Source organism: Sciurus vulgaris (genome assembly GCF_902686455.1).
Source record: "Sciurus vulgaris genome assembly, chromosome: 17".
NCBI classification, from domain to species: Eukaryota; Metazoa; Chordata; class Mammalia; order Rodentia; family Sciuridae; genus Sciurus; species Sciurus vulgaris.
Window position 1 is genome coordinate 57,009,389 of NC_136478.1, and position 13,526 is coordinate 57,022,914.

Below are 13,526 nucleotides of genomic sequence, written 5' to 3' on the forward strand. Positions count from 1 at the left end.
CACCTGGGTGTTTGATTAACCTGGACTTTAGGTGTTGAACCCACATTTTCTGCATAGGGAAGACTTGCTTGGATTATAAACATTTGTACCCTAACGAGTACAGAATAGTTAGATGGGTACTCTTGGCACATTCAGCCAAAGTCTACCTTGGAAAAGCTCCAAGGTCCAGAAACAACTCCCTTGGAACCAACAGATCTTTCCCTCATTTTGAACATTGAGGTTGCAGACATTAGTAATTCTGACATGACAGGACCCTGCAGCATTTTGGATTTGTAGCTTCTGGATGAAAGATGGCAGATAATACAGTATTGTAAATCTGTGAGTGAGTTGGATTTTTTGAACTGCAGTTACTTACACACACACACACACACACACACACACACCCCTTACACACACACACACACACACACACACACACACCCCTTCCCCAGCTTGCTAAAGAGAGGCCCTGTGTGGTGGGGTGGAACTTCCTACCAAGAGCTCAAGAACTGCTCTCTTGTTCAGCCTGTTAGGCAGGTTGCTAAAACTTCTCTGGCAGGAGATTTCTTGCCTATGTAATCCAAGCGGGGGAAGGACCAACATATTCAAGATATCTCCTAACTCTAGCATTATGTGACTTTAGGAATATATACTTAGGGACTGGCGATGGTGCTCAGTGGTAGAACACTTACCTTCCTAGGTTTTCAAGGTTCTGGGTTCAATCTCCACGGGTGGTAGGGGAAAGAAAGAAGAAAAGAAAAAAGAATATCTAGTTCTTTGGCCATGTTATAAGTAGATGATGTCATAGTAGTGAAAAGCAGGCCAGGAATCACATTCACTTATTGAGAGATCGTGCGTGTTGAGCAGTGTACTGAGCAATTTGTGCTACTTCTTTTCTCACAGTCATGGTTCAGGGATTGCTGTTCATACAGAGCAGATAAATAAGTGGCAGTGCTGGGATTTGAACCCAGACCTGAATGACCCCAAAGCTTTCGCTGTTACAATCCTACCCTAGGAGCTGGTAACATTTTTTATTTCACTGGCATGATTCATAGGGTAGACTCCCCTTGTCACCCTCTAGGGAGAAAACTAAAGTTGCCAAAGTTAGCCAAGGAGTGGAAGATGGACCTGATACTAAGAGAGCAAAACTTGATTCATCTGAGACAACCATGGTCAAAAAGGTACTTGTAACTGGGGGGGGAGGAAGAGGTTAGGGCCACTGGGTCTTCTAGGGGATGGGATGGGCCTTTACATTTGTAAATGAGAGAAATAAGCCTGGTAGAATAGTCTTGAGTGGAGAGCCCATGCTTCCCCCATGTAGTGGGAAATGCTGCTGCTTAGTGCCAGACAGCTGTTACCATGAGGAAATGTGGGTCCAATTCCAAAGGTGAATTTTTTTCCACCAATACTGTGCATTGAACTCAAGATTGCTATACCACTGAGCTCTGTCCCCAGCCCTTTTAATTTTTTATTTTAACAAAGCAACTCACCAAATTGCTGGTGCAGCTTGAGCTCAGTGACCCTTCTGCCTCAGCCTCCGAGTAGTTGGGATTACAGGTGTACACTACCATGCCCAGCTCAGGGTAGGACTTTTCAAGAGAATCAAATGGTGTTTGGTGTGGTGGTGCATGCCTATAATTGCAGATACTCAGGCAACAGAGGCAGGAGGATCTTAAGTTCAAGGCCAGCCTTAGCAACTTAGTGAGGTCCTAAGCAATTTAGTGACATCCTGTCTCAAAATAAAGGTCTGGGGATATGACTCCGCGGTTAAGAACTCCTGGGTTCAGTTCCTGGTGCGAAAAGAAAAGAGTGAATCAGAAATGCAGATTTTTGTATACTCTCTCCCAGACGTTTTAAAACTGGCACCATACTCAAATTGCTTTGAATGCTATTCTGGTAAACACCATGGAGGTCAAACAACATGCCTGCATGGCTTTTTTGGTACATAGACCACAGATTTTTACCTCTGATACATGGTTTTGAGCAGAATCCATTACTTTTATACAAAAATTTTTTTCGTTTCCACTGAGGTATATAGCTCCAGCCCCTCCCCCTGCACATTTTTTTTTTTTTAAATAATTATGAGAGAGCCTCTCTAAGTTGCCCAAGCTGACCTCAAAGTTAGTCTTCCAACCTCAGCCTTCCCAATAGCTGGGATTAGAGGTATGCCACCATCATGCTTGGCTGGCTTTTTTAAAGTTTTTTTTTTCTTCTTTTACCAAAACTCTTTAATAAGAAAAACATTTAGTGTTGGCAATGTTATCAGTCATGTAGATATGTTTATGTACAATATGCATACACATGCATTTATCATATGTGCATGTGTGTTATGTGGTGTGGGAGCATGCTGGGGATAGAATCCAGGGCCTGTTCATGCAAGGCCAGTGCTTCATCATGGAGCTACATCTCCAGTCCAGGAGGATACTTTTATGTTTGGATTTGGTGCAATAAATTCCTTTTATCGAAGGAGTAGGAAAGGGATCAGAAGTTGATGATTTCTGTAGCTTGTGCTGGAATTTGAGAAAAAGAGAATCATGTGATGGGGAGTGATTTGAAGTGACCAGAATTGGTTTTGTTAGAGTGAGAGGAAAGACATGACCAAGTTCATATTTACTCTGCTTTGTAGATTTAAATGTTGAGAAAGAAAAACAGCTGGTCAGAATGTCAAGTTAAAATTGCTGTAAAGGGGGGATTCTAAAGACTGCAGAAACCACAAAAGAGACTGCAGAAAACCACAGAAGTGGAGCTCTATGGCTTCAGCAAGGCAGTGCTGGAGATTTTCTTTCTCTTGCTCTTTGTGTTTGTATTGGAATAGCTTGATGCACTGCGTGTGATACAGAGGAATTATTAAGCCCTAATTTTAGTGTCTATTCACAGGACCATAATTATCAAGAGTGAACATTGGTGTTTTGGCCAAAGCTTGAGTCCTTTTCTTTTTTTCTGTCCTTTTTTTTTTTTTTTTTTTTTTTAAATTTAAGACCCAGTCAAGCTTTATCTGCATAGCTCTGAGTTTGGTGGGGGAGGACTACAAAAGCAGCTTTGTGGGTGCTGTCGGTTTATAAATCACACCCTCTTACAAGTGAGACACTTGGCCTTGGTGTGAAAGGTTTTATGACTTAAGGGCCTTCTCTGATTGAAGCATGTCTTTTACATTCAGATGGAGAGAGCCTGAGCTTTGTTAGCCATTCACAGCTGGAAGTTTCCTGGAGGCAGTTCTGATGGTGCCCACTGGGGTAGATCTGGAAACTTTTTGGGAGCCACTTTCTCTCACTATGAGGAGAATGTGGGCAGCCCATGCCTTGGTGCACCATTCCTTAGCACTCCACAGTCAGAGCTTTTTGTAAAGCTTCTTCCTATGAGGGGTCGAATTTGAAGGTATGAAAATATTCCCCAGCTGACATTGTTAGTCAGCTGTTACACTTGGACAATTCAGGCTTAAATTCCAACCCAGAGCCCCTTAAGGTTGCAGGGCATTCAGTGCATTCCTGATGACAATCCCTGGGATTCCAAACCTTGTCTTGGTGAGGCCTCACCAAAAGTACCCTGGAAGGGCTGGACTGAATTGGGTTTTGGCCTTGACTTTGCCACCTTATAACATGCTTCCTGTATTTTGACAGAAATACATGTGTGATTTTGAAGTACTCTTCATACAGAAAAATTCCTTGATTCAGATTCTACCCCTTTTGCTTAAATTGTACAGAATAACTAGTTAGGTTATGCTTGGAGAATGCAAGATGGGGGTGGGGAAGCCACCACTTCCTGTTTCCCGTGAAAGGTTTCTGGTTAGAGTTCCCTTCCCCTCACCCCTTTTCCTGGGTTCAACCAAATGTTGTAAAGCCACTTTTGCTTCAAGGTACACATTGTGCTCCTAAATTAGAAACTTTGAAAAACAAAGAGGAAAAACAGTTTGTGGTTTTCACACCATCTAGGAAGATACTAGGCCATTCTAGCACCTGTGCCATGATGATAAATAAGGCAGTAGGAAAATGCCTGGCCTGTTGAGGTGATCAGTAGTTTGTTTGCTTCCTTTTGGGTGCACAAGTCATGAGACAGATTTCATCAGATTTAGGCTTGATATAGACAGAGATGTGCAGGAGATAAAGAAGAGAGTAAAAAGAGGTGGTGGTGAGGAAGTGTCTAAAAAGGTTTCCCAGGGGAAGTGTTTGAGTCAACTTGTGAAGGATGAGTTTGCCAAGCATCAGAACCTGGTTTAGTATGCAATCAGAGGAAATGAGATAAACAAAATGACAAACTTAAGGGCAGAGTCACACTGGCTTTCCCCACTGTAAGACAGCCAACTCGCTCTTTCTTCTTTTTTTTTTTTTTTTTTTTTTTTTTTTTAATCTTTTTTTAAAATTTTTTGTTTTTTTTTTTATTGTTTTTAATTTTTACCAACTGCATTTTGATTCACCGTACACAAATGGGGTTCAAATTTTAATTTTTATGGTTGTACACAATGTAGATTCATACCATTCGTGTAATCATATATTCACATAGGGTAATAATGTCTGTCTCAGTCCTCTATCTTTCCTTCCCCCACCCCCTCCCACCCCATTTCTCTCTATACAATCCAAAGTTCTTCCATTCTTTTCTTACCTCCCTGCCACACACACACATCACCCCCACCCCTGTTCTGTATCATCATCCACTTATCAGAGAAAAAACATTTAGCCTTCGGTGTTTTGGGATTCACTTAGCATGATATTCTCTAACTTCATCCATTTACCAGCAAATTTCATGATTTTATTCTTTATGGCTGAGTAGTATTCCATTATGTATATATACCACAGTTTCTTTATCCATTTATCAATTGAAGGGCATCTAGGTTGGTTCCACAATCTAGCTATTGTGAACTGAACTGCTATGAACATTGATATGGCTGCTTTACTGTAGTGTGCTGATTTTAAGTCCTTTGGGTATAAACCAAGGAGTGGGATAGCTGGGTTAAATGGTGGGTCCATTCTAAGTTTTTGAGGAATCTCCATACTGACAGCCAGCTCTTTCTATGAGTAAAGCACTGTATGGGTGTAGGCAGCACATGCAGTTCTGTTCTATCAGTCTATAGCTGATGGGAAAGCCAGAAAAAAGTAAATGGCCTGCCCAGATACCTCAGCTGCAGGGGGAGGAAAAGATGGTAGAGAGCATAGACAGCGATCTGAGGGCACAGACTCACCTGATGACTTACAAGGTGAATTCCTTGGCAATTTCTAGGAAAACTGAAGTTTTATGAAGAGGTAGGATAAAATATGTAAAAATTGACACCATTCTGAAAAATCATTAGGATAAAAGGCCACTGTCACATCCCTGTGTTGCTGTTCATGTTTCTGTTTTATGATTGTTTGGGGCTTCTGGAGATGATGAATTGCCCGGCAGTGGTTATTCTTTGTAATAACTCTTGAAAATTTAAATGTGAAGTAGGATTTAGTCATGATATACTAGGAAATGCAGAGTTAATTTTGCCCCTGCTCCTAAAATGGTAGGTAACTAATTTGGGACACCGTTAATACTCTTCATGAATCAGTTAAGAAATTTCACAGTTGAGGATTGGTTCTATTTATTTGTTTACTTAGAGCAGTATTTAAGATTGAGATGAGGAGATTGTTACTACTGAGCTATATCCCTAGCCCTTTCTTCTCAAATTTTATTTTGAGATGGGGTCTTACTAAGTTTTTTATTGGCTTTGAACTTGTGATCCTCCTACCTCAGCCTTCTGAGTAGCTGTAACTGGCAAAAACCAACATTTTTGTTATCTCCCTTTTGTTGGGGAGTGAGGGAAGGTCCTGGGGATATAATCCAGGGACAATTTACTAATGAGTTACATCTTCAGCCCTCTTTATCTGTTTATTGGTAGCAGGGATTGAACCTAGGGGCACTTAATTACCGAGCCACATCCCCAGTCCTTTTTATTTTTTATTTTGAGACAGGGTCTCACTAAGTGGTTGAGGCTGGGCTTGAACTTCAGATCCTCCTGACTCAACCTCAGAAGCTGTTGGGATTACAGGTGTGTACCACTGTGCCCAGCTAACTTTTTTAAAAGTTTTTTCTTAAGAGCCCCTGGGATTGCAGGCATGCACCACTTCCCCCAGCTGTCTCCTCTATTTTTATGCAGTACTGGGGTTGGAACCTAGGGTCTTATGCATGCCAGGCTGCATCCCCGCATCTCCAGCCCCACCCAAATGGTTTTAATATTTTCACACTAATCTGTATGATCCTTCTTATTTTCTCCCCTGCTCCTCCAACCTTTTCTTCTAACCAGGTAACTTCAGGGCTGCTAATTCATTTGTTTGAATTAGAAAGACATTTGGAAGGCCAGATAAAGCCCATGGCCCTGCTGGGTTTCCGGCCCCCCCCCCTCCCCTTGTGGTCTCTGGATTGAACCCCTTGCCTTCCGCAAGCTCAGCAAGCGCTACAACATTGAGCTATGCCCCTAGCCACTTTTTAAATTTTATTTTGAGATGAGTCTTGAGATGTTTTGCAGGCTGACCTAGGAACTTTGTGATCCTTCTCCCTCAGCCTCCTGGGATCTACTTGCCTGCGCCACTTTGCCTGATTTGAATTTGTTGTATCCTGTCTATAAATCTAAACAACACATCAGGATTTATTATGCAATAATTGAAACACAGAATAAAAACGATATAGGAAACACCATGAGTAGTCTAAAGCATTAGCATTGTCTATGTGGTTGAGAACCCATGGCTGTCCTCCCCACATAAGTGATCATCCTCAATTTTTTTCATTCCTGTATATTTCTTCTTACTATGTGTACATAAGTATGTATGTCCAAGCACTATCTGGAGTTGCTTTTGCTTGCCTTTTAACTTCAGAATTTGTTTCATATTGCATGTGTGCTCCCACCTGTCTTTTTTTTTTTTTTTTTTTTGCCGTGCTGGGGATCGAACCCAGGGCCTTGTGCTTGCAAGGCAAGCACTCTACTGACTGAGCTATCTCCCCAGCCCCCCCGCCACCTGCCTTTTAAAAGCAGCTTTATGTTCATGAAGATGTCTATAACCACTAGCCACATGATTATTTAAATTAAAATAATTAAAATTACGTGCAATAAAAAGTTGAATTCCTGAGTCTCAACTAGCCACATTTCAAGTGCTTAGTAACCACACTAGCTCTTGGTATTGTATAGCCCAGGTGCATCATTTCCATCACCACAGCAAATTGTCTTGGGCAGCACTGCAGGACATTCTTTTGCTGTAAAGTATTGTGTAAATACATTACTGTTTATGTGTCTATTCTTCTGTCCATGGGCATTTACTCATGTAGGTTTTTGCCGTTAAAAACTGTTCTGCAGGAGCTGGGGTTGTAGCTCAGTGGTAGAGCAGTTGCCTGGCATGTATGATGCCCTGGGTTTGATCCTCAGCAACACATAAATAAATAAATAAAATAAAGGTCCATCAAAAACTAAAAAAAGATGTATGTTAAAAAAATACTGCTACAGGGGCTGGGGTTGTGGCTCAGTGTAGAGCGCTTGCTTAGCACATGTGAGGCACTGGGTTTGATCCTCAGCACCACTTGAAAATAAGTAAATAAATTAATTAATTAATGAAAAAAAGAATGCTTTAAAAAATACACCTTTGAAAAACAAAACATAACTGTGCTACAGTAAGTCTGAGTGTGTTTTGATAATCTCCAGGACAACCATGTTACTTTCTCTAGGGTAAAATTAAAGCATCATAGGATTTAACAGATTCTACTTAAGTAGAATCAAGAAATTTTTATCAGTTTACATTCAACAGCCAACAGTATGGAACACTAACCCTTGGTGACTTCAGGCTTTTTTGCTGCTCTGCTGGCAGATTGTCTTAATTACAGTTGTCATTTGTTAGAATGCTCTTTAAAGCTAGAGACTCCTGGATCCCTCCCTTCCTGCCTTGAAGATTTTGAATGAGTAGGTCTGGGGATTGGACCTAGAAATCTGTAGCCTATTTGTGTGTGTGGTTGAGGGGAGCAGTATTGGAGATTGAATCCTGTCACATGCTAGGCAACACACTAGCATTGAGCCATACCTTTTTATTTTATTTGTTGAATTTTTTTTACGGAACTGTGTATTGAACCTTGGGTGCTTTACCACTGAGCTACCCAGCCTTTTAAATTTTCTATTTTGAGACAGGGCCTTACTAAATCGCCCAGACTGGCCTCAAACTTTTGATCCTCCTGTTTCAGCCTCCTGAGTAGCTGGGATTACAGGATATGCCATCAAGCCAGGTTCACTGTGTTTTAGATAGGGGAAAGGGATGAAGGAGAGAGAAGAGAGGAAGAAAGATACAGACCTAAGTTTGAAATTATTTTATACTCAAAATGCACATGTCATTTTAAACTGAAAAAATGGAGCTATATTAATATTTGTTTAATTTGAATCAATTTGGGGTAAGGTTCCAATGATGTCCCCATCGCCCCCAAATACTTCAGTCTGTATTTTTTCAAACAAGTGTTTTCCATAAACATAAGCCAACCATCACAGGGAATTTACATCTATACAGCATTGCTTTCTTTCTTTTTTTCTTTTTTTGGGGGGCTGCTGGGGATTGAACCCAAGGCCTTGTACTTGCAAGGCAAGCACTCTACCAACTGAGCTATCTCCCCAGCCCACAGCATTGCTTTCTGATTCTTAGACCTTATTTAGGTTTGCCAGCTATTCCAGTAATGTCCTTAACAGCACAAGGAACCAGTTCAGCATTATACAGCCTTCTAGATTCTCATGATAGTTTTAAAAATTGTAAGCCAGTTATTTTGTAAAACATCCCTTAGTTTGGGTTCATCCAATGTTATCACTTGATTAAATTCCAATTACATATTTTTGGAAAGAATGTTATGGAATGGATGTGTCCCATTGTGTCCTGTAGTCTGGTGTGTGGTTTGCTGGTAATGTTAACTTTTTTTTTTTTTTAATTCATTGTACACAAATGGGGTACAACTATTGTTTCTCTGTACACAAGTCAAGTCATACCATTTGCGTAATCATGCATGTAGGTAGGGTAATGATGTTTGTCTCATTCTATTATCTTTCCTTCCCCCTACCCCCTCCCCAACCCCTCATTTCCATCTACACAATCCTTCCTTCTTCCACCCCTCCCCCATGTTAACTTTGTTCAAGTAGAATGGTGTCTGCTGGACTTCTCCTTGGAAGTTACTCTTTTCCTTATGTACATATATTTTTTGGAGAGGTACTTTAAAATATGTTAATATCTCATTCTTCATCAGTTTCTTAACTAATTCAGTTATTTTTAGGGCTGTAGCCTAATGGGTTCCAGTTTATTTGAAGTATTAGATTGCTGTCATTTATTTATTTATTTTTTGTGGTGCTGGGGATTTGAACCCAGGGCCTTGTGCTTGCGAGACAAGCACTCTACCAACTGAGCTATATCCCCAGCCCGCTGTCATTTATTTTTATCCTCACTTTTTCCCAGGTTTGACCAGTGGGAGCTCCATTAACCATTAATCTGCCTCTGCTTTCCTTTTGACATGGTCTCTTCCTGGTTTTTTTGTTTTGTTTTGTTTTTTGTGTTTTGGTTTTTTTTTGTTATGGTTGTCAGTGGACCTTTATTTTATTTATTTATATGTGGTGCTGAGAATCAAACCCATTGCCTCACATGTGCCAGGCAAGCACTCTACCACTAAGCCACAATCCCAGCCATGTCTCCTTCCTTTTCTGAGCACTTACTTTTTGGTACAATAAGGTATTCTAGACTTCTCTCACACTGTCTTGGCCCCAGCTTTGATCCCCATCCTTCATACTGGGGATTGTGACCAGGAGCACTTTACTACCAGTGAGCTACATACCCATCATTTTGAAACAGCATCTTGTTAAATAGCTGAGGCTGGCCTTGAACTTGAGATTCTTTTGCCCTAGCCTCCCAAGTTCACTGGGTTTATAGGTGTATGCCAGGGTGCCCAGCTCTGCTCCAGTTTTGAAATCAGCCAGTTCTCTTAGGAGAAATGTTTCTCTGAGTGGGGAATGGTGATTAGAAACCAAGATCTGGATGCTAAGTGTGCTACCAGGGTAACATTGCTTTTAGACTTCAGCAGACACTTTAGCATTTGTATATGTATGTATACAAACACATACTCACACCCACATTTGTATCATTTTTTTTCTTCATCTGTCCATGTATATTGAAACTGAATTCACAGTGATAACTCCCACCACAGTATTCATTCTAATTTCCTTTTTCCATATTGCTAATTTTGTTCTTTGACAAAATTGGCCCCTCAAATTCTTTTTTTTGGTACCAGGGTGGAGCCCAGGGACACTTAACCACTGAGCCACATCCCCAGTCCTTTTTTATAGTTTATTAGAGTCTCACGGAGTTGCTTAGGGCCTAAGTTGCTGAGGCTGACTTTGAACTCACAACCCTCCTGGCCTCAGGTGTCCCAAACTGCTAGGATTACAGGGCAATGCCACTGTGCTGGCTTCAAATTCTAATAAATTTCTCTGGAGCCTTTGGATGTAATCAGTCTTCTGTTGCTGCCTTCATGGGGATGTCCAAGTTCTTAACCTGCTTTGCTCTGACTCCTTATTCAGCATGTGTTATGGGGTCAGCCACTCATCTCTGTCCAACATATATAGCACTGAATAAGGCAGCAAGACAGATACCCCCTCATCAAGTTGGAAGGGGTTTTAATAATCTATGAAATTTTTTTAAAATTTATTTTTATTGTAAACAAATGGGATACATGTTGTTTCTATTTGTACATGGAGTAACAGCATACCATTTGCATATTCATAAATTTACATAGAGTAATGATGTTTGATTCATTCCATTATTTTTTTCCTTCCCCCCACCCCTCCCACCTCTTTTCCCTCTATACAGTCCCTCCTTCCTCCATTCTTGTCCCACTCCCACCCCCCATTAAGTGTCATCATCCGTGAGATCATTCCTCTTTTGGATTTTTGAGATTGGCTTATCTCACTTAACATGATATTCTACAATTTCATCCATTTGCCTGCAAATGTCATAATTTTATTCTTTATAGCTGAGTAATATTCCATTGTATACATATATATATATATATATATATATATATATATATATATATATATACACCACAGTTTCTTTATCCATTCATCAATTGAAGAGCATCTAGGTTGGTTCCATAGTCTGGCTATTGTGAATTGAGCCGCTGTGAACATTGATGTGGCTGTATCTCTGTAGTGTGCTGATTTTAAGTCCTTTGGGTATAGGCCGAGGAGTGGGATAGCTGGGTCAAATGGAGGGTCCATTCCAAGTTTTCTAAGGAATCTCCACACTGCTTTCCAGAGTGGCTACACTAATTTGCAGTCCCACCAGCAATGTATGAGTGTGCCTTTTTCCCCACATCCTCTCCAACACCTATTGTTGCTTGTGTTCTTGATAATCACCATTCTAACTGGGGTGAGATGGAATCTTAGTGTAGTTTTGATTTGCATTTCTCTTGTTACTAAAGATGTTGAACATTTTTTCATATATCTGTTGATTGCTTGTACATCTTCTGTGAAGTGTCTGTTCATTTCCTTAGCCCATTTGTTGATTGGGTTATTTTTATTCTCGGTGTAGAGTTTTTTGAGTTCTTTATATATTCTGGAAATTAGTGCTCTATCTGAAGTATGAGAGGCAAAGATATTCTCCCACTCTGTAGGCTCTCTCTTCGCATTGCTGATCGTTTCCTTTGCTGAGAGAAAGCTATTTAGTTTGAATCTATCCCAGTTATTGATTCTTGCTTTTATTTCTTGTGCTATGGGAGTCCTGTTAAGGAAGTCTGATCCTAAGCCAACAAGGTGAAGATTTGGACCTACTTTTTCTTCTATAAGATGCAGGGTCTCTGGTCTGATTTCAAGGCCCTTGATCCATTGTGAGTTGAGTTTTGTGCAGGGAGAGAGATAGGGGTTTAGTTTCATTCTGTTGCATATGGATTTCCAGTTTTCCCAGCAACATTTGTTGAAGAGGCTGTCTTTTCTCCATTGCATATTTTTGGCACCTTTGTCTAGTATGAGAAAATTGTATTTATTTGGGTTTGGTACCATGTTCTGTACCATTGATCTGCCTGTCTATTTTGGTGCCAATACCATGCTGTTTTTGTTACTATTGCTTTGTAGTATAGTTGAAGTTCTGGTATTGCGATACCCCCTGTTTCATTCTTCCTGCTAAGGATTGCTTTAGCTATTCTGGGTTTCTTATTCTTCCAGATGAATTTCATGATTGCTTGCTCTATTTCTGTGAGGTACGTCATTGGGATTTTAATTGGAATTGCATTGAATCTGTATAGCACTTTTGGTAGTATGGCCATTTTGACAATATTAATTCTGCCTATCCAAGAACATGGGAGATCTTTCCATCTTCTAAGGTCTTCCTTAATTTCTTTCTTCAGTGTTTCGTAGTTTTCATTGTAGAGATCTTTTACCTCTTTGGTTAGATTGATACCCAAGTATTTTATTTTTTTTTTTTTGAGGCTATTGCCAATGGAGTTGTTTTCCTCCTTTCCCTTTCAGCTGTTTCATCGCTTGCGTATAAAAATGCTGTAGATTTATGCGTGTTGATTTTATAGCCTGCTATTTTGCTGAATTCATTGATGAGGTCTAGAAGTTTTCTGGAGGAGGTTTTTGGATCCTCTAAATATAGAATCATGTCATCCGCAAATAGTGACAGCTTAAGTTCCTCTTTTCCTATTCGTATCCCTTTGATTTCTTTAGTCTGCCTAATTGCTCTGGCTTGAGTTTCGAGGACAATGTTGAATAGAAGTGGTGAAAGAGGACATCCCTGTCTTGTTCCCGTTTTTAAAGGGAATGGTTTCAGTTTTTCTCCATTAAGAATGATGTTGGCCATGGGCTTAGCATAAATAGCCTTTACAATGTTCAGGTATGTTCCTACTATCCCTATTTTTTCTAGTGTTTTCAGCATGAAGGGGTGTTGTATATTGTCAAATGCTTTTTCTGCGTCAATTGAAATAACCATATGATTCTTATCCTTAAGTCTATTGACATGATGGATCACGTTTATTGATTTATGGATGTTAAACCATCCTTGCATTCCAGGAATGAACCCCACTTGATCGTGGTACACAATTTTCCTAATATGTTTTTGGATACGGTTTGCCAATATTTTGTTAAGGATCTTAGCATCTATATTCATCAAGGATATTGGTCTAAAATTTTCTTTCCTTGATGTGTCTTTTCCTGGTTTGGGTATGAGGGTATTAGCTTCATAAAATGAGTTCGGTAGGGTACCCTCCTTTTCTATTTCCTGGAATACTTTGAGAAGTATTGGAATGAGTTCTTCTTTGAAGGTCTTATAGAACTCGGCTGAGAATCCGTCTGGTCCTGGGCTTTTCTTGGACGGTAGATTTTTAATGGCTTCTTCTATTTCATTGCTTGATATTGATCTGTTTAAATCGTGTATGTCCTCCTGGTTCAGTTTGGGAGGAGCATATGTCTCTAGAAATTTGTCAATGTCTTCGTACTTTCTGTTTTGTTGGAAGATAGATTTTCAAAGTAGCTTCTCATTATGTTCTGTATCTCAGTGGTGTCTGTTGTGATATTTCCTTTTGCATCATGTATTTTAGTA

At 40.1% G+C, this 13,526-nt stretch overlaps 1 protein-coding gene across 3 annotated transcripts in view; it reads left to right on the plus strand.

The window, feature by feature from the left end:
* The window catches only part of SAE1 (SUMO1 activating enzyme subunit 1), a 64,867-nt gene that overhangs the window by 13,542 nt on the left and 37,799 nt on the right, over positions 1–13,526 (plus strand). For 2 of the 3 annotated variants that reach the window (XM_079119556.1, XM_079119555.1), the window contains exon 5: positions 1,061–1,160. The exons of the other annotated variant lie outside the window; for it this stretch is intronic. In XM_079119556.1, the coding sequence (XP_078975682.1) occupies positions 1,061–1,160 (100 nt within the window). The remainder of the gene's footprint in view (positions 1–1,060; positions 1,161–13,526) is intronic. 3 annotated transcript variants of the gene reach the window in all.